At 33.8% G+C, this 23,575-nt stretch overlaps 1 protein-coding gene across 5 annotated transcripts in view; it reads right to left on the reverse strand.

Annotated features, from left to right (window-relative positions):
• The window catches only part of LOC127794041 (cysteine-rich receptor-like protein kinase 44), a 110,393-nt gene that overhangs the window by 43,781 nt on the left and 43,037 nt on the right, over nt 1-23,575 (reverse strand). Inside the window, exons 3-8 of one of the 5 annotated variants that reach the window (XM_052324909.1) lie at nt 21,171-21,299; nt 20,943-21,082; nt 20,621-20,831; nt 20,241-20,478; nt 19,941-20,091; nt 19,337-19,858 (exon numbers count right to left, since the gene is read on the reverse strand). The exons of the other annotated variants lie outside the window; for them this stretch is intronic. Of the exons in view, the coding sequence (XP_052180869.1) occupies nt 19,496-19,858; nt 19,941-20,091; nt 20,241-20,478; nt 20,621-20,831; nt 20,943-21,082; nt 21,171-21,299 (1,232 nt within the window). The 3' untranslated portion in view covers nt 19,337-19,495. Of the gene's footprint in view, nt 1-19,336; nt 19,859-19,940; nt 20,092-20,240; nt 20,479-20,620; nt 20,832-20,942; nt 21,083-21,170; nt 21,300-23,575 lie in introns of those variants that run through there. 5 annotated transcript variants of the gene reach the window in all.

The raw sequence follows: 23,575 nt of genomic DNA on the forward strand, positions 1-23,575 counted from the left end.
TAAAATCTGAAGTGACGCATTCTCAGTTGGAATGAATTTTCCCTGAACGTATTTTTCATCCGGCGGGCGACGTCCTTCTCAATTGGAAGATTCACGGCAAAGGGCAGGTATGGATTAAAAGTCACGTGAGAGGGACGTGACTGAAAGTCACGCGAGTGGTAGGAACACCATTATTGACTCAAGCTCGCCGATCTCCGGTTAGAAGGCAAAGAATGTAGTATGCATCACATATGGATGTAATAGAATTATTTTAAAAAATGCAGATAGAATTGAGTCATCAATGTCAATGTTAAATGGAATTGGGCAATGAGAAGATCAAAGTCAATGGTAACTGGTAAGAGATGAGATTTGAGTCATCAATTTGGAATGTATATTTATTAAATAAATAAATAATAATTAAAACACTTGGAATTTATATATTTATTTGTGAATATATGCATATATATAGTCATCAATGTCAATGTTAAATGGAATTGGGCAACGAGAGGATCAAAGTCAACGGGTAAGAGATGAGATTTGAGTCATCAATTTGGAATGTATATTTATTAAATAAATAAATAATAATTAAAACACTTGTAATTTATATATTTATTTGTGAATTCCAAGTTTTTGTTTATTTCTAAAATATCCCTTTTATTCATTCATTTTACTTGTATTATCACTGTCTTTTAATTATTTTTTATTTTACGTAAAATAAAGAGGGCATGCCTAGCTACAAAGGCAAGGCCTTGAAAACTTGGAAATTTCAGGTTTGATTCTTTCAAAATGCAGATTTTTATTCAACTTATTACTGGCTCGTATTTATTGTTAACAAGTTATAATATGAATGTTTTAATGATTTTATTAATGTAGTTCATGTAATTATTGATTTGAGAGAGAGAGAGAGAGAGAGTGAGTCCTTTTTAATTGAACACTTCACTAGAAAGGAGAAAAATAAAACAAAGGCTTGGCTGTTGCATGGGATCGAAGTAGTGATGCGATGTTGTTGCAGGCGAAAATTGCATCAAATCAAATTTAATTACATTGTATGCTGGACTCAAATCTTTGTGGTAGTTGATCGGATTTCTTTGATTGAGACCACACTTCTCTCCTGCCAAATAGTTGTTAGGACTGCCTAAAGGTGTTTCCCAAAAGCCCCCTCCAATGCTTAAGAAATTTTGTGAACAGTTAAGAAAGATTGCTACTAGAGCGCAGTGACAATGTCAATTGAGTTTTGTTACCTCTATGGTTAGGGTCATTATACTGTATTGTTGCAAAGATAAGAGGTGATACGCATCTGTATTGATGTCACTTTGAGGTCTTTATTTCCATAAGCCCCCACATGTTTTTCTTTCATTGTCATTGTCGGTAGAGCATTTAATGGTTTTGAGATGCATTTAACACGAGAGAGACACAGAGCGGGGGGGAAAGGGGGGGGGGGGGGGGGGGGAAATATTAAAAAGAAAAAGAAAAGAAAATAAGTAGCGTGCATGTGAGACACGCCTCATTCTTCTTCTCTTTCATCCAATTCTCAAAAGGGAGAAGCAGAAGCTTGCCCATAGCTTTTCTGTTGTTCATCTTCCTCCTCTGTTCTATCGCCTACCTGTCATATTGTTGTTAGTAATGGATCCTAATATTAGATTTAGATGACGTCTAGTGAGTTTGTAATAAATACATTTGATGTATCACGTCTAGTGGGCTTGTAATAAATACATTTGATGTATATTTATATATAATTAATAAAAGACAAGTTTTTTGTCATTCACTAGACTCCCCAGTTTGAAATTTGAATGAGTCATTGGATTTCCTATTTGCAAGTCTTAAGATGTTAAGAATATGTGATAAGATTTGTTAGTTCTATATAATGACAAATATATCCCAAGAGGGGGGTAAATTGGGATTTAGGTAGATTTTCGATAACTTGAAAAACTTTTGCTTGCAAGATATTAGGTTTCAAAACTTGAAGGAGTATGTTTCGAAACTAACCTTTTTATTAAGTATATGTTTCGAAACACAAATGAGTATGTTTCAAAATCTAACTTACTAGAAAGTATGTTTCGAAACCTATTATAGTATATTTCGAAACCTTGCTATCTGGTTTGCTTATTTCGAAGCTACTTTAGCTTTTGAAAGATATTTCTTTTGAATACATGGGCAACAACACTAAGAAAAGAGAAATAGACAAGACACGAGTACACGAGATTTATAGTGGTTCAACACCCGCCTACTCCACTACCTTCAAGCTTACCCACTTGAAGGATTTTCAACCACAATCACTTTCATTAGTGATCAAACACACTAAGAGTTTTACCATAACTCACCCTAAAACCTTAAATGGTGAGTTTTTATGGCTTAACTCAAACTTTCACCACAATGAGCTTTTTCGGGATAAACTCGAACCTTACAACTTGTTAGTTTTAGGCTAAATTCAAACATTTCCACAGAGAGTTTTTAGGCTAAACTCAAACCTTACAACTTAAACAAGATAAGTAAAGTTTTATCTCTTATAGCCCGATAGATTTAATGCAATAAAACTTTCTTACCAATATGGCTGTACAAACCTTCTTAATTTGAGAATATGAGAGCTTGGATGAAAGAATTCTTTAGCTCGCTTCTCCTTTTTCACTCCATACAGCACACTTTAAGATGGATACAAATGATCTTTGTTGGATGCTTGTCAACTATTTTCTTTCATATGTGCTTGTGAGTGTGACTTGTGTCTCTTGAGAGTGTATATGAGTAAGTGTTTACTCTCTCTTGTTCTTGTGTGTTGTGGATGTCTCTTTATCTTTAAAGACCTGCTATATATATCAAGAAACAAGGATATGGTTGAAAATAGCCGTTAGAGACAATATTAGAAAAGTAGGTTTTGAAACATGCATACTGTGTTTCGAAACATCACAGAAATAGACCATGGTTTCGAAACATGAACATTAGGTTTCGAATCATCAAGCACTTAGGGGCCATTTGGTACGGGAGAAGTTTTTAAATTATTGGGATTCATGATTATTGGGAATGCTTTTAGAAATATTTGATTCCCAGGATTTATGCAATTCTGTGTCTGGTTAGGTTTAAACATTCTCAGGAATGTTGAGTATTCTTTTCTGAGAATATTATATTTCTATATTAGGTTTAAATGTAACATTCTTGAGAATTCATGTTCTTTTTTCAAAATTACCTTTATTTAATTTTTTTATTTAAAAATGATAAATTCCTTCTACTATATAAAATATTGAGACCCACAACATCTTTAAAAAGTCAAACAAATGTCATTTTTTTACACATTATGTATATATATGCATGTGTATATATATAATATATATACATAATATATATTTGTATGAATATCTACTTTAATATATATATAATATTTTATAATAAATAATATAAATATATTATAATATATATTTTTATATTTAATATATAATATATAAATACTAGGGATAACCCGTGCCTTAAGGCACGGTACAACTAAAAAAAAATCGAATATTGAATTTGAATGCGAAATAATCAAAGACTGAACTTGGACATGTACTAAATTGAAAGCCTAAACTCGCTCTATATCATGTGTGTGAAGACAATGTATATAATTCTTAAACACGAAATAATCAAACAATGAATATAAGCATGTATTAAGCTGAAAATGGTTTGATGTCATGACTTTAGTGAAATAAGAATGGTCAAAATGTGGATACTCTGTCAGAAATTTGACATGGATCATCTGAAAATAAGATGCAAAAAATATATCAACCTATCTACAAAACATATATATTTCATAATCATAATCAAATCATGTCATATGCACACTGAAATCTAACTATGTACTAATTACCACAACACAATTCTTCCTACACTAACAACTATATCAATACTTGTAAAAGCGACAGACAAAATAAATCCATAAAATTTTTTAATCACAGACTACTTTAATCACAAAATAAAATGATATAAACTACTTATAAATCAATCGTTATCTCAATGAATGAACAAAAACCAAGCAAGAGATCAATAATTACATTTTGGGTCCCTAAAAAAATTTGTTTAATTCAAAAATCATGTAATGAGAAAGTATCATTTGAAAATGTAAATTGAAATCAATGTAAGAAATTTTCAATTTTTCGACAAAATATCATTTGAAAATATAATACCACAAATATATCAACATGGCTACAAAATTTATATATTTTATAACTATAACCAAACCATGTCATATGCATGCTGATTACCATAAAACATCATAATATGAACCATCGTCATGCCTAACATGACTATTTACCAATTGCTTTAGGCATCAAAACAATAATAACCATTGTTTTGCCTATTTCAAACTATTTACCATTGTAAAATAAACTCATAGTTGTGCCTAAACATAAATAAGATTAAAGAATGACCACAAAACATAATTATATATAGTACATTTGCAAAATGGATCATTCTTTAATCTAGTTTATCAAAATGGGTCATTCATCTACGCGTCATTGTAAATATTTTCTCTCTCCATCACAACTTTAAATGTCATTGTATCAATCCAAATTTGCATCTTCCAATTGAAAGAATGTACAACAATCTAGCATTTACAAAAACAATTAAATTTAGTCATGTCATTGATTTAAGTTTAATCCAGAATCTCATTGATTTCCTCTCTAGACTGAGGCTGAAACATTTTTAAACTAACAAAACAGTCTAACATATACTAAAGAGGTCTCTCCTAAAAATAAACATTTCTCCTAAAAATACTTATTTTGTTCTTTTAAAAATATTTAGAGATAATTTCTCCTAAAAATATGGTTCCAATAGATTATCAACCTGTATAGACAATCAATAAAATACTAATTACACAATCTACCATCTAATAAACAAACAAACTGTGAATAATATATGAGTGAAATGAAACTCATCTTATAGTTTGTTCTAAGTCGTCATCAATTTGTAAGAAGATGCATGAAAATAAAGTGAAATAGATATGTGAATATGTTGCGATGTTAAAAAAAAATAAAAAGAAAATAGAAGAGGTTTAAACTTACATGACAAAAAATGGTGAGATTGTTCATTTTTCAATCCTGTGAGTTTGCATTGGTGGTTAGTACACTATAGTGGCTACAAATATAAGAAACAGAGAGAAATAACTAAACATGCAATTGAAAATATAGAAACTATTACCCACACAATCTTGTCTTAGCAAAATTATTTACCAAAATGCATCAGAACGTAATAATATCAATCGTGTAAGCAAGTTAAAAAAAAATAGATAAATACACTCCGTATGCGACAAACAAAAATAATTTGATAAGTACTAAATATTCAAATAAAAACTTGTAATAAGTCTTTACCAACATATCTCTAACATATTCAACTAAGTCTTTACCAACATATCTCAATCACAACACATATAGCAATGAACGAAGGTCTTGAAATACTTATTCACTTGCCCAACTCAAGTATTAAAGTCTTGAAATCTCTTGTACAAACTACTTAACCCAAAAATAAGAGCTATACATAACAAATGGACACAAAAAAAGTACCGTCCTTTTCCAAGGACCAATATTTTATACCATGGTTTGCTTTATTTTAATGTTGAGGTGTGGCACATATGGCATTATACAGAATATAGGGTTCACATGTATTCTAGGCAACCATGGGAAGATTATATACTTGCCTTGAAAATATGCCTTTTGTTCATTTGGTACACATAGGTAAGTAATGGTGTTAAACATATGCTTTATTATTTTTTCTCTTTGAGATCACTGAAAATGTATGCTTTATTATTTTTTCTCTATTAATTAAGAGTGAAGCTGAAGACAAATCTTCATGGCCTTGAGACCTTGTGCATTCCTAATCCCTTAATAGAATTTGGGCGGAACACCAAGACAACCCATGACAGGATAGACTCAAACATCAGGTCACGTCCTAAGTCATGTAAATAAGCTCCAATTCATTTAAGTCAATAGATAATTTAGCATGGATATGAAATGCTCACTTCAGAACCCAAATTCAGCTTTCTCCATCTAAAACACCCCTTAAACACATACACACATGCCCTCATAAACATGGACAGTCATATATACAAATAACAATAATAATAGAGCTCGGATGAAGCAAAGTGGATCAATTACCTACCTGAACTCTGGAACCTATATTCAGCTAAAGGAATCTTTTCAGGCCACTTTGGAACCTGTATAAAATCAAAATCCAAGGAATTATGCAAAAATCAAACAACCCATTACCCACATAAAACCAAGAAACCAAACCCTGTTAGTCATTTTTTCATTGTACATCAGTGTCATCCTCATTCTCTTTGCTTCACCACTAACATATTCCACCACAATTACATATATATTAGATCATGAACTTACAACACAATGTGGGAAGGCAAGTTCCAAGAAAATCCCAATCTTGCTACAAACAACAAATCAAAAGATTAGAACTTGCTACACATGCCACATCCATACCCTAAAACTTAGGCTAAATCAAGCAATTCAAGCCCCTCAGATTTCAATGAAACAAACAATAGTGGTAAAATCACGTAAAAATTTAAAAAAAAATTAAAATTTACACTATTGGTGTTTTTTTATTTAAAAAAATTCAAATGTTGTAGTCAATAACATTTGAATATGTTATTAAGTATTGAAGTTAAGAACATAAAGAATAAAAGTTAAGAACATAAAGAATAAGAAGTGGTTGGTTGGAAATGCAAGCAATGAATAATAAGCCCATTACATCCAGTTTTATATATTTTGGGTCTTCAGCAAACAGCTCAAGTACCATTTCTTACGGTCTTGCATTATCCCAGAGACTAACTAATAGCATCTAATCTCAAATATTATTGTTTCGTTACAATCTATATAAAGAACCAAATACACTCACCTTTTTCAATGTCCTGAAAGAATTCATTGGTATTTTTCTGGGAGATTAACAGAAAACATCAAGCAAAGTCGCACCAAAATCCTCGAATCTCAATCGAAAATCAGAATTTCAAAATTTATTTTGTAAACAGAATCTAAGACACACGATTCTTCATCTATTTCCCACCTTTTTTCTCAGCAACTAAAGGAACAGAAGTAAATATAGCAAATAAAAACATAAAGAATAACCACTTAAATACTTTGCCCAAAACCCTAAAAATCCAAATCTCTACCACAAAACCACATGTTCTTTCCACAAAATTGATTCGTGCAACAATATCAGATTTCCCAACCAATCGAGAAAAACAAAACGGATGTAATGGGCTTATTATTCATTGCTTGCATTTCCAACCAACCACTTCTTATACTTAATTGATATTTAAAATTAAGTATTTGAGGCTTATGCCAACTGAACTTGCTGTTTGGAGCATCCATATATACATGTGCCCAAAATCTCACATGCAAGCAACCAAAAGTAACAGGAACAAATTAGAATTCAGAACATAAGAAATCAAAAAAACAAATTTCCAGTCTCTTCCATTTACAAAATATAAATAAAATCATTTGGTAACTTGATATATACATTTCCTGTTTCTAACATTCAATCTTCACAACCACAAAAAAGTGCATCGGTTTATACACTCAGCCAACAATAGCAGAACAAATGATAAGATCTATTGAAGGACAAATCCATTAGCCCTACCATTCAAAAATTTAACCATAAAAATGGCACTACCACTATTTCAAAATTGTGGAAGCGAAGAAAATGAAACAACAGCATATGTACTTATATATACATAAAATGTATGTCCATTAGTTATTTTATTTTCTTTGTATTCTTCTTTCCGGGGAGATGTCTTAGTTACAAAGTCAGGGTAAAAAAAACCAGCCTATAAGCAAAATCCAAGCAAGGAGAACCACTACAACCCAATTTGGTGACTTAGAATACAAAAAAGTTTTATAAACAATAAAAGCCAACACAAAACAAAACCAAATAGGATAATTCGACACACTCCATTACAAATTCCAAACCAGGAAAAGATTTCAACTTTATTTTTCGTTCCTTTTCCCTTGTTTACATAACTTCCAACAAAATCTCAAATGAAACCAAAAGAAAAACAACCAAAAATTTCAATTCCCACGAAAAGATTCCAACTTCCATTTTTCAACTCACCCTAAGCAAATTCAAATGCACATATTAACACAGAGAGCCCACAATTTCAGTTTCCAGGTCAAGAATCTGGCCTTCATTCTCATTTCTCTTACCTCCTTTTCAAATCAACCAAACAAAAACTCAAACCCACACATTAACAAACAGAACCCAGAAATTCAAGCAAAACGAAGCCACTGACAGATCAGGCACCAAAACTGGCGACACAAAGATCTCTTCACGAAAAAGAAGAGATTGAAAGTACATACACAGAAAGAGAGAGTCCACAATGGAGAAAATTTGAGAGATTCGCTTACAAAATTTCACTCTACCGATGACGGTTCTGGGCCGAGAGGGGGTGGTGGTGAACGGCGAAAATGGGGGGCGATGACGGCGGTTCGGGGCCGAAAGGCAGTGGTGGCCATTAAACCTCGCTGTAGATCTCGAAGTGGTCCTTCAGCTTCTCTTTGGTGGTCTCCCATGAAATCCCACCGATGAATAGCTTCTCCTCGGTGGTCTCGAGAGGGGGTTGCAGCGACGATGGCGGGGCTAGGCCGATAAGGGGTGCAGCGAACGACGGAGGAAGGGGCGACGACGGCGTGGGTGGGTGGGTTTGTGATGGCGATTGGTTCGTGATGGAGAGATGAGATGGGCGGAATGAGAGATGAAGTAGGCGGTGTGGGGGACAATGGTGGTGCTGGCTGGCTTGAAGGAGAACAGAGAGACAGATAGAGAAGAAGAAGGGGAGAGATAGAGATAGTGAGTGAGGGAATTGTAGAGTACTGGCATGGAAGGGGGGTGGGTGTGAGAGAGAGAAAGAGGAAAGACAGAGTGGGCGGGAAATTGAAATATGAAAATTAATTCAAGCCATTCATTTACACTGAAATCAATTTCAGCCATAGGATCAAAAGACATTTTGAGACATTTTCAAAAACAGTCCTCCCTTATTATATAGATATATAATATATTTATATATAATATATTTGTATGGGGTTATAAAATGGTAAGGGGTGTTTTAGTCTTTTTCTTTATTAAAAACATTCCAAGTCCATGGGAAACTTGGATTCCCAACCCCCCCATGGAAATCTTTTTGTGGAAAAGTTGCTTAAAAATCATTCCCGGGAATCCTATTTCCCAGGATTCTTTTTATAAAAAAATTATACCAAACATGGAAATATAGATTCTCAACCTAACATTCCCAGAAATTTTAAAATTTCTCCCGTACCAAACGCCCCCTTAGAGACACAGACAAGTGGGAGACAACATCCTTAAGGAATCTCATGGCCATTAGGATATAAAATAGGTCTCCACTCAACTATTTAATAAATGAGTTTGTAGGGCATGGAGAAATCACTTTAAAATGATTTTGAAAGCTTTTTATATAGAACAAGCATTTAGCTCCCATGCTTCTTGGTTTTGAAAATATTCTACTCATAGAGAGTCAAAGGTTTCAAAACATAGATAGGAGGTTTTTGAAACATACTTCGAGAACTTCTTTCAAAACATATGCAACTCAAAAACGTTTGAATGCTCTGCAGACAGAGACATAGGTTTAGAAACATGATAGGGTAGGTTTCGAAACATACTTCTTAAATTCAAGATAGGTTTCGAAATATGATATGCAGATTTAGCAAACATTTAAACTTAGACCACGATCATTTCAAAATATCTAGAGAAACATAAAAGAATAGTGTTTCGAAACATAAACACTTGGTTTCAAAACATCACACATGCATTTGGATTCTTTCAAACATTTGAGTATTCGCGCTTAAAACTTTTTATGCATTGTTTCGAAATATGAAAGCTTATTTTGAAATATGATTTTCACAAGGATAGATTTTGCATCAAATATTTTTTCTCATATACCAAAAAATATGATACAACAAGATTCTCTAGTAGCGGGATCTTCTTAAAGATTCATGGTCCTTAGATTAATCGGAAGGGGACTCTGATTAGTCAATTATGGACTAACATGATGTTTACTATCTTGATTAATATGAGATACTAATTGTAACACTTGAGAATTTCTTGAGGACTTCAGTGTAATTTTGGCTTAGGGCATGAGTGAAATTTTCATAAGTTCTGGGGTCATAGTGTAATTTCTCACAATTATGAGTGACCGAATTAACTGTAGGAAATGCCCTGAATCTTAGATATCTAAGAAGAATGATATGGTATTGACAAGCATTTTGAGATGTGATTTATAGTATCGAATGAAATCAAATCAAAAATAGTTTTCGGTATAGCTGTAATTTAAGCTAAAAAATTGAATGATTGTAAGAGACTTCTGAAAGGTCATCGGAATCCTGAGACGACTTTGATTCTATATGTAGCAGAACCCTAAGGTGGTTTTGTATGAAATTTTTGGAAGATAAGGCCTAAGTACGATTTTTGGATCTAAGTGTAATTTTTAATTCTAGTTGAAAAGGGGTTGAAAATGAGATTTTTTTTTTTCAAATTTGTTGGGAAAATTGAGAAGCTTGGAACTTGGGGGCTCATGTGGTAAAATATTAAAACTTGAGGACTTGAAATGAGGGTTGAAATGTAAAAGGAAAAGTTGGAGGGGCCAAAGTGTAAATGTTAGAAGTTTGCAGGTGTGAAACCTGCAAACTCACGTGGCCGCTGAAAAAAGTCCACGATTATAATGATAGGACGGTTGAGGATGGCTTGGGGGAGGTTCATTGTGGCCTAAGGAAGCTTGGGGACAAAGCTTGGCCGTTGATTGGCTGAGAGTTATCGAATTTTTTCTATAAATAGGGGTCGAGGGTTGTGAGTGTTGGAGCATCAAATTGCTCGTGTTTTTGAGAGATTGGTTAGAGGGATTTTTTTCGATGTGTCGAGAGGAAGAATTCTGGAGAGTTTGAAGAGTTTTGGTGTCGATTTAGGTGGGTTTCAAAGGGTGGTTAGAAAATTGCAAGCTTCCCCGGAGCCAAATTGAAATTTGGTCGTTTGGGGCACCTCTGGTGGTGTTTTCAGGTCAAGGAGGGTGCCAATAAGATTGACTGGAGGAGGTCTTCAAGGTGGTGCAACATGATCGGTGATCAGAGCAGTCACCGGCGACCGGAGGATTGGAGTAGATGCGTGTAGTACATACGCTGGCCAATTATTTCAGGCGCGTGGCAAGGTAATTTTTATTGAAATTTTTTTTAGGAATTTTTCTAAAATTATTTTATAAATTTTGGTGGAGAAAAATTTGAAAAAAATACTTGAGGAGGTATTTATTTTGAAATTATCGAGAGAAAAATAGGAAGAAAATTAGTGAAAATTATGAAAAAAATGAGAAAAATGGATTTTGATATTCCTTTGAATAAATATAATGTCTAGGGATCGTTGAGGCTCGAGGTTAAGTAAAAGTAGGGTTGTTTGAGGCTTGACACTAGAATTGAGGTTATCCATGAGAATCGAAGCATTCTAGATATGTTCATGTGAGTGGTTCTATCCAAAACTTGGTTTCTGATTCTACCTAAACTTGATTTGATTACATGCAAAGGGTTTCATTTCCTATGATGGTTGATTTCATGTGGAAGATTCGTCCCAAAATATTTTATACATGTGCATTGAATTTTACGTAGTGAATTATGTACATAAAATGTTGTTTATATGATGTGTCGAATCATGGTATGTGGCATTGGCATGTTTTTTGTATTGTCCATATAGGATGTCAACCTGGAATGTTGCCCTAATAGTGTAGCCGTAATTCCCCAATGGTGTTTGTAGGAACAATGTATAGGGTTATCCCGTGCCGTGTGTGCTTGTTGGGATGACTGCCTAGGTTTCTATATCAGGCTTGGTTGCCGGGGAAGTTACACTAGGGTGATTGGTTATTCATATGGGATGTGGAATTTGAGTGATAACACTAGGGATGTGTGCCAAGGATTAATGCTCACTTGTGGCAGGGTTGAGAGTGGACACCACCCCTGATGGTCCACAAGTAGCGAGGCTGAGAGTGGACACCACCTCGTATCGGCTTAAGTGGCGGGACTAAAAGTAAGCACCACCCCAGGTTCCTTTAAGTAATAACATTATTGTCGAGGTGATGTTAATTCTAGGGATAGTGTTGATCATCTTGTGGCCAAGGTTTGTGTTAACGTGATCGAGAATGCTTTTGAGTGGAAACGTAATCCCTAACATGATTGTGGGGTGATTCCTTGAGTTCCTGAATTAATGTTAACATTTTTGTGTCGGGAGTGGTAGCGATGGTTTTTCGTTGTGTCAGGGAGAGGCATTGGTGTTACCCTCTTAAGCTAGGACTGTGTTGTGCTAATGTGTCGATGTGGTTGAGTTACCTTTAGAGAAACTCCTCTTTTCCCGTGGTATGGGTTAAGCACAATATGGGATTCTCTTGGGCTGAAACATGTCAAGAAATGTCATTTTGTTTCATGGTCTTGCATATATTCATGAAAATGTGTTTTTGAACCTTCACTTTGATGATTCAACATCTTATTTGGACTTTGTCACTAGAATATTTAAACGTTCCAGGTAAAAGCAGTGATGCCAAAGGAAAAGGAATTATTGAGGAGTGACAGGGATTTGTCGGTGGTTCATAGCATGTATTTTAGGTTATTATGTATATTATTTTGATGATGTTATGTTAAATGATGATGCAATTTCCATGTTATGAATAAAGTTGTTTCGGTTATATTGTAAGGGCCCACTCTCGAATATTCCCGCTAGCATAGAATATTCGAAAGGAGGTCATCACAGAGATGATATAGAATAACCCATAATAAAACAAATAACTCAATTCATTACTAGCAGCGGAAACTAAATTAAGGTTCAGTTACACTTCCAATATCTCATAAGTTTGGGGCTCAAAGGCTGTACAAAATAATTAAAAGGCTCTAATGTTAACTAACAAAATAAAAATCATTTCATCTCAAGCCTCACCAAAATGCTAAATAGAATCTTCAAGTTAGGACGCAGCTTCGTACACCACTATACCTGGGCTTTAGTCCCACCGGACTTGCCCCTAAAAATGGCCTTCCCTTTACTTGGAATGGCAAGGAAGATCAAGTGAGCCATAATACTCAGCAAGTTCTAGAAACAATGAACAATGAATAGGAAGCAAGAATATGGTGACACCAAAAAGAGTAATCAAGAACTCGACAGTTTTATACAAGATTCGCAATTTAAGACTTGATCAATCCCAATTAAATGTAACACACCACCATATATCACCATGCAATGTGCATATAAAATTAAGTGACAGAATCTAATCTCGTAGGCTCGCAAGCCATTAATTAACACATGCCAAAGTGCATCATGTAAATAAAAATTCACCAATAAATATGGAGCCAACTTGCCGGGCTATGGCGACTTCCTCCCGCGCCAGGTGCTCTAGGGTACCCTTTCACTCCGCACAAAATAATAAGTGCGCAAAGATAAGTAATACGAAACATCATAACATGAACATACTGACTATGTACAAATGTGACATGCATTCATTCCCATCTAAATTTCATGAAATTTTGACTCACAACTATTACAATACTAATATATATTTTCTGTCTATCTCACAATAATCGATAGTTTCCCACTCACATCAATTATGCACACGAGACACAATGATTTACCTAAGAATTTATTTAATCAATTTCCAAGAAGCTCATAAATTCTTTACAATTTATTTAAATGAGCCCCAAGTATTTATATATATATATATATATTTGATATATGATTTACATTATTTATGGAATAACAATAACAAAAGGGATATATTCATCATTATATATATATATAATATAATTAAGTGGGTAAGGATGATGTGTACTCAGGTGAGGCATGGATGTTTAAAGAATTAAGTATATATATATATATATAAGTGGGTTGCTTGGAACAGAGCATCCATGGCTTTGGCTTGAATGTGTATATATATATATATATATAAATGAATGTAAATAAATTTGCATCCAGTGACATGTGCTTATATATACATATATATAAATGTAAATAGGTTGCTTGGAGCAGCGCAGCGTGGCCGTGTACATATATATATACATATAAATATAAATGGGTTTCTTGGAGCAGGGCATTAGCTTGGATGTGTATATATATATATATATATATATAATTATAAGTAGGTTTGATTGGAGCATCCAGTGGTGCGTGAATGGGTTTACATATATGTATATTTTATTTCCTTGGATTTTAATGCCCTCACTTTCTCTCTCTACTGGTGCACATATATATATATATATATATATAGACAAGTGGTTTGGACAGAGAGAGGGAAGGCTTCCAGTAAGCAGCTACACTACCACTACTTCCTTGATGCACAGCTGCACTTTCAACATATAAGATTACATATATGTATGGGTAGAGGCAGAGGGAGAGCTCCCATTCAACTGGCTGCTCTGATGCGTATAACCATATATGTATATATATGTGGGTGGGTAGGCTAGAACAAGGGAGCATTCAGATTTGCTTATGTATATATGAATACGTGGGTGGCCGAATAGGAGCAGGGCATTGGAATGGCAAGTGTAACAAAGTGTATACGTGTGTGTATATATATATATATATAAGTGGGTCAAGTGGTTAATTGAAATAGGGAGCATTTTAGTGGAGGTGTACGTGTACGTATACAAATGGTGATCCGCATAAAGCATATATCTATACGGCTATATATCCAAGTAAGAGGCTACTCATCTGGTGTGAATACATATATGTATATGGGTGTATATATACATGTAGCCAATTTTTTTGATACAAAGATGAACAAGGCTGCTGTATCGACTGAAACAAAGGTAGCCATTCGCAAAAAATAAAAAGTGATGCTATATAGCAAGATGAGGAAGGAGAAGAAGTTAGCAGGGATATAGAATTTTACATTCATCCTGGCAACAGACAATAGCCCAAGAAGAGATCAAATACACAGAATTTATATAATATGACTGAGAAGGCAGGAAGAACTTGCCTGATGAGGTGCAAAAACTCCACCAGCAATAGAAAACCCATAGCAGCGAGAGAAGAAGAAGAAGCAATGCAATAGTGGAGCAACATGGGTATATTATGGGCGCTGAAAAGTAGAATATGGTTTGTGCATAAAATAAAAGACACAATAGAAAAGGCTGCTAGACTGCACTGTTCCCCCCCCCCCCCCCCCCAAAAAAAAAAAAAAAAAGATTAATTTGTCCTTCCTTTTTCTGGTAACAAACAAGCTTTTTGGGGCATTTTTGATATTTGACAATTATTTTTATTTTAATTTCTTTTTCTTCTTTTCTTTTTTTTTTTCACATAATAAAATTTAAATCTCTTTTATCATTGCGCCCAAGCCCAAACCAACAATTTATTTAACCCACCTGATAAGCCCATGAACTCATTTAACTATTTAAATGGAGTCCAAAACATTAATTTTTCAAATTCTTAAAAATTAGGCCCATACATTTAAATTCATGATTGCATGCACCAAGAAAATTTCATATTAATCCAAAATCATTTTATGGCATCAAAAAAAATTGTTAAAATACTTCGACCCATATTTAGAATGCCCTTGAGTTAAAATTAAATATTAAAAACACCTAGATCTAATTTAGGGTCATTACATATATAGCGTTTGAGGTTTTGATCTTGCTTTTGCATTTATAATGATATTATCGTGATACCAACTGTAACCTCCAATGTATTGGATCAGTATCGCCGGCAAAAACCCCCGGTGTTCAAAGGAAGGGCGGGAGATGACCCTGGCATGGCTGAGTACTGGATTGAGTGAATCGAGAAGCTCCTCCAACATTTGTAGTGTGTTGATAAGGAGAAGGTCAATTGCGTTACTTTCATGTTAAAGGAAGAAGCTGAAAGATGGTGGCAATCAACTCAGCAGGCCTTGCAAAGGACACCTAGGCAAGTAGAACACGATCCAAGGCTTAGACAAGCTCAACCTGTGACTTGGGCAAGATTCAAGGAAGCGTTTGATGTTGAGTCAAATTGCTCAAATCAACCTATTATGTATTTTGATGTTTAACAAAACATAATTTTAATAAAATTATTTTTGGTACATTTAAAACCCCTAATGGATTTTTGATATGTCTTATGGTGGAAAATATATTTTAAATATTATAGTATTTTGGGTATCAAAATGAACTAAGAAATGCTATTTTTCAAGTATGGAAGATTAGCGCATTATAAGGAGACATATAAGAAAATGTTTTCATTTTGAAAAACTATCTCCCAGTATTTTAATAGCTAATATCTTGGAGTTTTTTGTAGGAGACCATGTATAGCTGAGAGTAATGCCCATGAAAGGAGTACGTAGATTTGGGATTTCGGGAAAACTTAGTCCCTGTTATATTGGATCATTTGAGATTTTGGAGAGGATTGGATCCTTGGCATACAGATTGGTTTTACCACCTCAGTTGGCTAGTGTATGTAATGTGTTCCACGTATCCATGTTGAGGAAATATATACTGGATTCATAGCATATAAACTAAATCATATTTTCCTTTTATTTTATTATTTCTACATATTTAATTAATTATTTTATTTCTATTACTTTTTGATTAAATGCAAACTAAATTCTCTCTCTCAACCCCAAAACTCAATAATATAGAGCCAAGGAACCTGAAACTAGATAGAAAAGGAAAGGAAAAGTTGTTCAAAACGAAGTGGAAGAAGAACTAAATTTTGAATTGATTGATGGTGAGGAAGATGTAGAGGATCGAGAGTAAGTGGATTTGGCTATCTTTGAAGACAAAGAAGATGAAAATGATGATGCTTTTGAACTTGAAAATGATTGGTAGCTAGTTATGTAATGAACTGTTAGTGGGTCTAGGCGTTTATTGGTATTTTGATGTGGGTTTGGGTCAAAGGTTTAAAGCCCAATGGAAGTGGTGGGTTTAAAATAATTCCATGGGTCTAATATGAATTGGGCTTTTAAGTGGGCTTGGGCCATGTATAAATATGGGTTTTATTTGATGAGATGTATATATGTGTGTATATATAGATATATATTGTGGAAAATGAATGAATAAGGAAATTGGAAAAAGGTAATGAAAATGCAAAATGTCTAAAGATCACTTATATGCTAGGTGTGTGTGGGAAAAGTTAAGGGTAAAATGGAAATTTTCAAAATAGAACGAATATAGAAAAGAGAAAAGAAAAGGAAAATAGAAGCAAAAAACCATTAAGGGCATAAGTAAGTTGGGTGTGTGTGGGGAAAAATTGGAAATTCTAGGGGAGGGGGTGGTTGGAGAATGGACGTGCAACCCATTATCCCTCATGCCTCTCTTTTCTTTCAATCTTCTTCTCTCCCTCTATATTTCCTTGCTTCCTCTCAGTAGCCCTCCTTCATCTTCTTCTTTTCTTCTTCTTCTTCCATTAATTGTGGTGGAATCAAGCTCCCAAAGTGGGTAGATTTCGAGCTCTTGGAGTGCTTCTTCTTCTCTTTGGCTTCTTCATCAAAAGGAAAACTTCATTATCCTTTTCTCCTATCTTTTAGTGCAAGTTATATCCTTATATTTAATTAAAGTTCTTGCTATCATCTCTTTAATGGTGGTTTTTGGGTGGTTTTTTGAAAGCTTGTACTTAAATGTATTAGTTTCGTGTTTTTCTCAACTCTTATGGATTTCCTTCAAATGTGTCATTGAGTCTTGTTTTTGTCTCTATGGGGCTTGTTTTCCCTATCTTTTATCCAGACATTGGTAACTTGGGGGGTTAGGGTTTTGCTTGTGGGTGTTTTGGGTGTTCGTTGTTCGTGGATTTTTAAGTTTTGTGTGTGCATTTAGTCGAGTATTCAAGCTGAGGAGTTAACTGAGCAGTAGTTGGAAAATTTGGGTTTGCAGACCAGCTTGTTGTCTAGTCAACTAAGGGTTCCCTTCAGTCAACTATCATTTCCAGTCGACTAATGAAATTGGTCAGTCGACAGTCCAATCCCTTCAGTCGACTATTTGAGCCAATTTTCCCAAAGTGAGTTTTCTTCATCCGTTTTGTCTTGAGTCATTCAAATAAGATGCATAAGCGATGAATAAACAATAAATTGATTTGAATGAAGTCATATGCATGAAAATGATGTGGTGTGGCCCAAAATCCTAGTGGGTAAGTATAAGCATGTTGTTGTTAAGTATGTTAAGATGCTTGAATGTGTATGCATATATATGTATATATATGTATATATTACCTTAACACACCTATTATTTTGGGTGGAAGGAAAGTAAGTGGATATCGCAAAGGCTTGCCATGACAAAAAAGGCGGCTTGTTCGCAATCTTTTGTATATGTGCTATGTGATTTCTTACGGTATGAGTCATGTATGAAAAAAAGGGTATTATGCCATTATGTAAATTGTGCGAATGTTACTCTATGAGTTTAAATGTGTGCCTTGTTGTTAAGCAAAGAAATATCAATCATTAAGGTATTATTGATGAAGAAGGCATGATCAAAAGCTTTGTCTCTAAATGTTAGGTAGTAGTCCTCCACTGATTCTTATATTATGCATGCCTTCATAAATCTATCTTATATTTATTTCTCTTGCTATATATATATGCTTGTCGGGCCTTGTGGCTCACTTGCTTGTTGTTGTCATTCCAAGTAAGGGCAAAACCATGGTAGAAGGGGAGTCTAGTGGGGCTTGAAGTTAAATTAGACGTGTATAGAGATCTCCCCCAACATAAAGATTTTGGGACTTGTGTGAAGGGCCGGTGTAGAAGGTTATTTCTTTTTGTATTGTATTGGCGCCCTTGTATATTTTTGAGAAGTGCATGGCTTCTAAAGCCTTAAGAAATGATGTTAGAATGAATGTTGCTTATGTGGAAAGTAAGCTAATTTATATCATGAAAGTTTTTTTTTTTTATATGTTTATTTTTGTATTCCATTTTGGAAAGACCTTCTTTCGAATGTTCCTATGCTAGCGAGTATATTCAGAAGCGGGCCTTGACAAGTTAAGATTATGGACAAGGGAGTTTTTAGTAGCCTACTAATTATAGTTTTTTTTTAAAGTGGTTTGGTTTGGTGCAATTTGAATTTAAAGGCAACATGAATATACTTTTGGCATAATTTTAAACTTAGCAATTATATTTAAAAATATTATTTATATTTAAAAGAATTGATCATGGTGGGCACATTTCTTGCCTCATAGACAAGTATCTTTCCCATTGACCACATGGTCCATGATATTTATTAAAATATATTATATTTTAATATATTTTATTTATTTTTTATGGATATATATTATTTATAGTTGAAATTGAGAATGTATACCGAATCTCACAATTCGATTTGATTCTCGATTAACAATTCATAAAATAAAATTTTCGATTCTTGGTTCAAATCTCAATTCAACAACTATGCTCTGTATATAATACATAAATGACTGTTTATTTTGAGAGTCGAGAACAATCATCAATTTCTTTATAAACATAATCTTCTACATTGAGTTATTGGTCAACAATTTACAAGGAAGCTTTTTGTTTCACAAGGCCAACTTTTATAAACTCATGTACATAAGTTTACTGGTGGAATGACAACCTCAATGATCATCGAGGATATACCTCAGTAATTGAAGCCTCATTGATTGATGCAACGTTAGATTTATTTTTTGATTTATTAGACTCAATTGTTGCAACAAAACAAGAACTATTTTCTCGGAGCATTGGCATCTCTAGATTCATACCACAATGCATAAAAAAGGCTGGCTTTGAAGGAGTTGCAAGGGGGGGAGATGAGCTACTAAGCATAAGAACAATCAAAGCTATGGTTGGTCTATCTGCAACATTTTCTTGGACGCATAGCAAACCGATATGGATGCATCTGATCATCTCACATGTTGAACTTAAACTAGACTTTAACATGGGATCTATCAAATTTGAAGTTGTCCCTTCATTCCAAGCCTTCCAAGCCTGCATGCATTTAATGTGTGCTACAAAGCATTCAAAAACTTGTAAATGGCATACCAAATTGGTGGTGAATATTCATACTTACATTGCTTAAAAGGTCCTCTAAATTCTTGCCATTTTGTGAAGACTTGTTCTTCTGCCCAGTGGCAATTTCTAGAATTAAGACACCAAAGCTAAAGATATCTGACTTTACTGAAAAATGTCCATGCATTGCATACTCTGGAGCCATATATCCTCTGTAGTGGCCAAAACAGTTAGTGTGATTAGAAGATTTATCTATACAAATTAAATAAAATGTTCCTTTTAACACATTTTTTATAATAGAAGTAACATATAGGTGTTGGTTAAGTAATTAAATAAGGTATTCATGTAATTTAGAACTTACAAAGTCCCAACAATTCTACTTGTATCCCCTTGACTTTCATCCATCATAAACAATCTTGCCATACCAAAGTCTGATATTTTGGGATTCATCTCTTCATCTAACAAAACATTGCTAGCTTTAAGATCTCGATGAATTATCCTATGTATTGAATCTTCATGAAGGTACAGAATTCCTCGAGCAACGCCCTCTATGATCTTGTAACGTGTTTCCCAATCCAAATATCTACGTTTCATAGGATCTGCAAAATTATCCATTCATAATATTGAATTAAAACTTAAAATGGGTTAAAACTTCCACAACATACATATAAAAGGAACTTATAAAATTTTGGTTGATAGCAACAGAATTTGCTACCTACAAGTACTATAGTTTAGTTATACCGAATAAGAAGTGATCAAGGCTCAAGTTGTTCACAAACTCATAGATAAGAAGCCTTTCTGTTCCCTCCAAGCAAAAACCAAGAAGCCTGACCAAATTCCGATGTTGAAGCTTACCCAGTAGCATAACTTCATTCTTGAATTCTAGTTCCCCTTGTTCAGAATTCAAGGAGAGCCTTTTCACAGCAATTTCTTGCCCATTACAAAACTTACCCTACAGATCAACAAAGTAACTAAAAAGAAAATTAACAAATTTTGATGTAAAAAAATTGGTTTTTTAAAAGACGAGTAACAAATCTTATGCATAGTTTGAACATTTCATTACCTTATAAACAACTCCGAAACCACCTTTTCCAAGCTTATTATTATCGGAGAAGTAATCTGTTGCAACACAGATAGTATCGAAGTCGTATTGCAAGGATTCTGGGATGCTAATGTTGTTCATGGGTCCATATTGATCCATAACTTCACAAACTAGATATGTTAATCCAAGTAGCAAAAATTGGAGCCTAAATCCACATGAGGCTTAAATAATGTACAACATTTAACTTACATCCAAATCTGTGCTCTGGCTTTCTCAGGCTCCTCATAAACAGAAAGCAAATAACAGCAAGGGGTACTAGCACAAAACAAACAGTCGAAACAACAACAATAAAGATAACGATTTTTTTATCATCATTTCCTGCAAAACCAATATTCCTTTTGGTCAAATCATTTTCAAGTGCTAGATTTTAGATAAAAAATTGTAGGAAATTAACTTGTGACACCCTACCTTGCTTTTTCTTTTTAATTATCAAGATGTTATTTGTTTCATAGTATTTTTTTCTCTTCCAATAGACATCAATTTTATTTAGTAAATCCCACCACATCAACTCTAAACATTCTCATATTTTTTAAATTAAAAATAATTATTATTTCATTTTCAAAAATATTAAGATCAAACATCAAATTCTCGAATTCTAATATGAAATTAAAATTCACTGTGTTGCCCAATAACTATGTTCAATAATTTTTTTTAAATTTCCATTACATGAAATCTTCTTATATTTAAAAATATTTTTTTCATATATATATATTTTTATACATTTATATGTTCACTTCCCTAATTGGATTGGATCACAGAATTATTAGTTTCGATTACTTAACCATCTACCACCTCCGATGCCCTAAATAAAAATTATCAAAATAAAAAAGATAAATGTCACAAATCATCCCCATAGTTTGATAAAAAATGTACTGGCACTCTCAAGTTTTGAAAAACAATGCCAATCTTCCTTATTGTTAAAAAGAAAATAAACAAACAAAAAAACAATTGTATCATTTTCCTCTTTCTTTCTCTCCTTCTATCCTCTCTCATTTCTAGTCAATTTATTGTTGCGAGTCGATCCTACTAAACTAGATTTAAGGTGTTCATTTTCAAAAATAAATGAATCCAGATCATCTTCTAATGGTTAACTAAAAGATGAACAAACCTACTTGGGTTTGGAGGAGAAAGAGACTTTGACCTTCATCTTAAACTAGATGGTTTCATCCATCACGAAGATGAATGAAAGAGTTTGTTGTTTATCTCAAACCTATATATGAGTTAAAAAATATGCACGTGTGTGCGCGTGAGAGAGAGAGAGAGAGAGAGAGAGAGAGAGAAATACTTTGAAAATGAATGAACCCAAACCTAGGTTCGTTCATCTTTGTCTTGATCCTAGATAGGTTCATTCATCATGAAAAATGAATGAACTAATCTAGGTTCAAAGCATCTCAAACCCATATCTAGATTCAAATATGATAAAGGGAGAGAGAAAGATGTTTCTTTGGGTTGTTTTATCTTTATTGGTTCATCTTGATATGGTTTTTGATTAAGAATGAGCTGGAGCTAACTTCGAAAACCTTAGAAAGCTAAGTTGGAAGGTTTTTTTAAGAACTAAAGCATTGAAGAAGCTTAATTTGTTGGTGACATATGACAACAACAGTTAGATAGTTAGTTAATTGAGTTGTTGGGAGTTATTCCTTACCTAGTTGTATTTAGCAAGAAGTTAGCAAAGTATAGATGGAAAGGATGCAAAACCTTGTAATTCATCTCTATGGTATTATAAGAAATGAAATGATTTTTTTTTTCTTTTTTACCTAGAATTCTTCTCTTGAAATTATTTATTTTTTTCTTCAATTCTTATCCGTTTCTTCTTTTTCATCTTTCCTACTCACATAAGTTGGTATCAGAGCTACATCTCTGTTCTAGCCCTTTCATCACGGTTATCTTTGAGAATACTTGATTTCAAGATTCAAAAAACATAAAAATCCTCTTTGAGGGTTTTCAAAGGACACTATCCACTAGAGTAGTTGAAGAAATCAATTAGGGATTTGTGGCTTTTGATAATTGAATTAAGTTTAGAATTGACAATCTTGGTGAACAATCTTCATCACTAGCATTGTACGTTAATGCAACAAGTTCGAAAAACATCTTTACTAGGTGAACGGAATTCTAAATCTAACAATGATAATAAAAATCAATCAATAAATATCAAATTTCCCATAATTTCTGGTGATTATTTGAGAGGTTGTCCTTGTCAAGTACGTAGAATAGTTATTTGAAATTGATACTACACTTACTAAATCTAAGTTTAAGATACCAACAATTCATTTGGAGGGAAGAGCATTATAGTGGTGATGAGGAAAATACCCTCGGGCCCATAATTACTCTCAACGCCCGGAGAAAGCGTCCTATGGCAGTCAAGCCACGTATTGCGCTTAAGGAGAATTTCGCAGATGAGATCGTGTTTTAATCTCAAAGGACATGTGGCAGATAAGGGCTACCGCACCAGTTGGCAGGATGCTGGGTAAGGAAGACCCTAATACCCTCTCACCGATAATGATAGAAGGGGAAAGCTATCCTGAACTTCTAGGAGAAGGCGACTATTATGGAATCCTTATCGATAAGATTCCAAGAAAAGTGGGATAAAGATC

The sequence above is a fragment of the Diospyros lotus genome, chromosome 2, assembly GCF_014633365.1.
Source record: "Diospyros lotus cultivar Yz01 chromosome 2, ASM1463336v1, whole genome shotgun sequence".
Taxonomy (NCBI): domain Eukaryota; kingdom Viridiplantae; phylum Streptophyta; class Magnoliopsida; order Ericales; family Ebenaceae; genus Diospyros; species Diospyros lotus.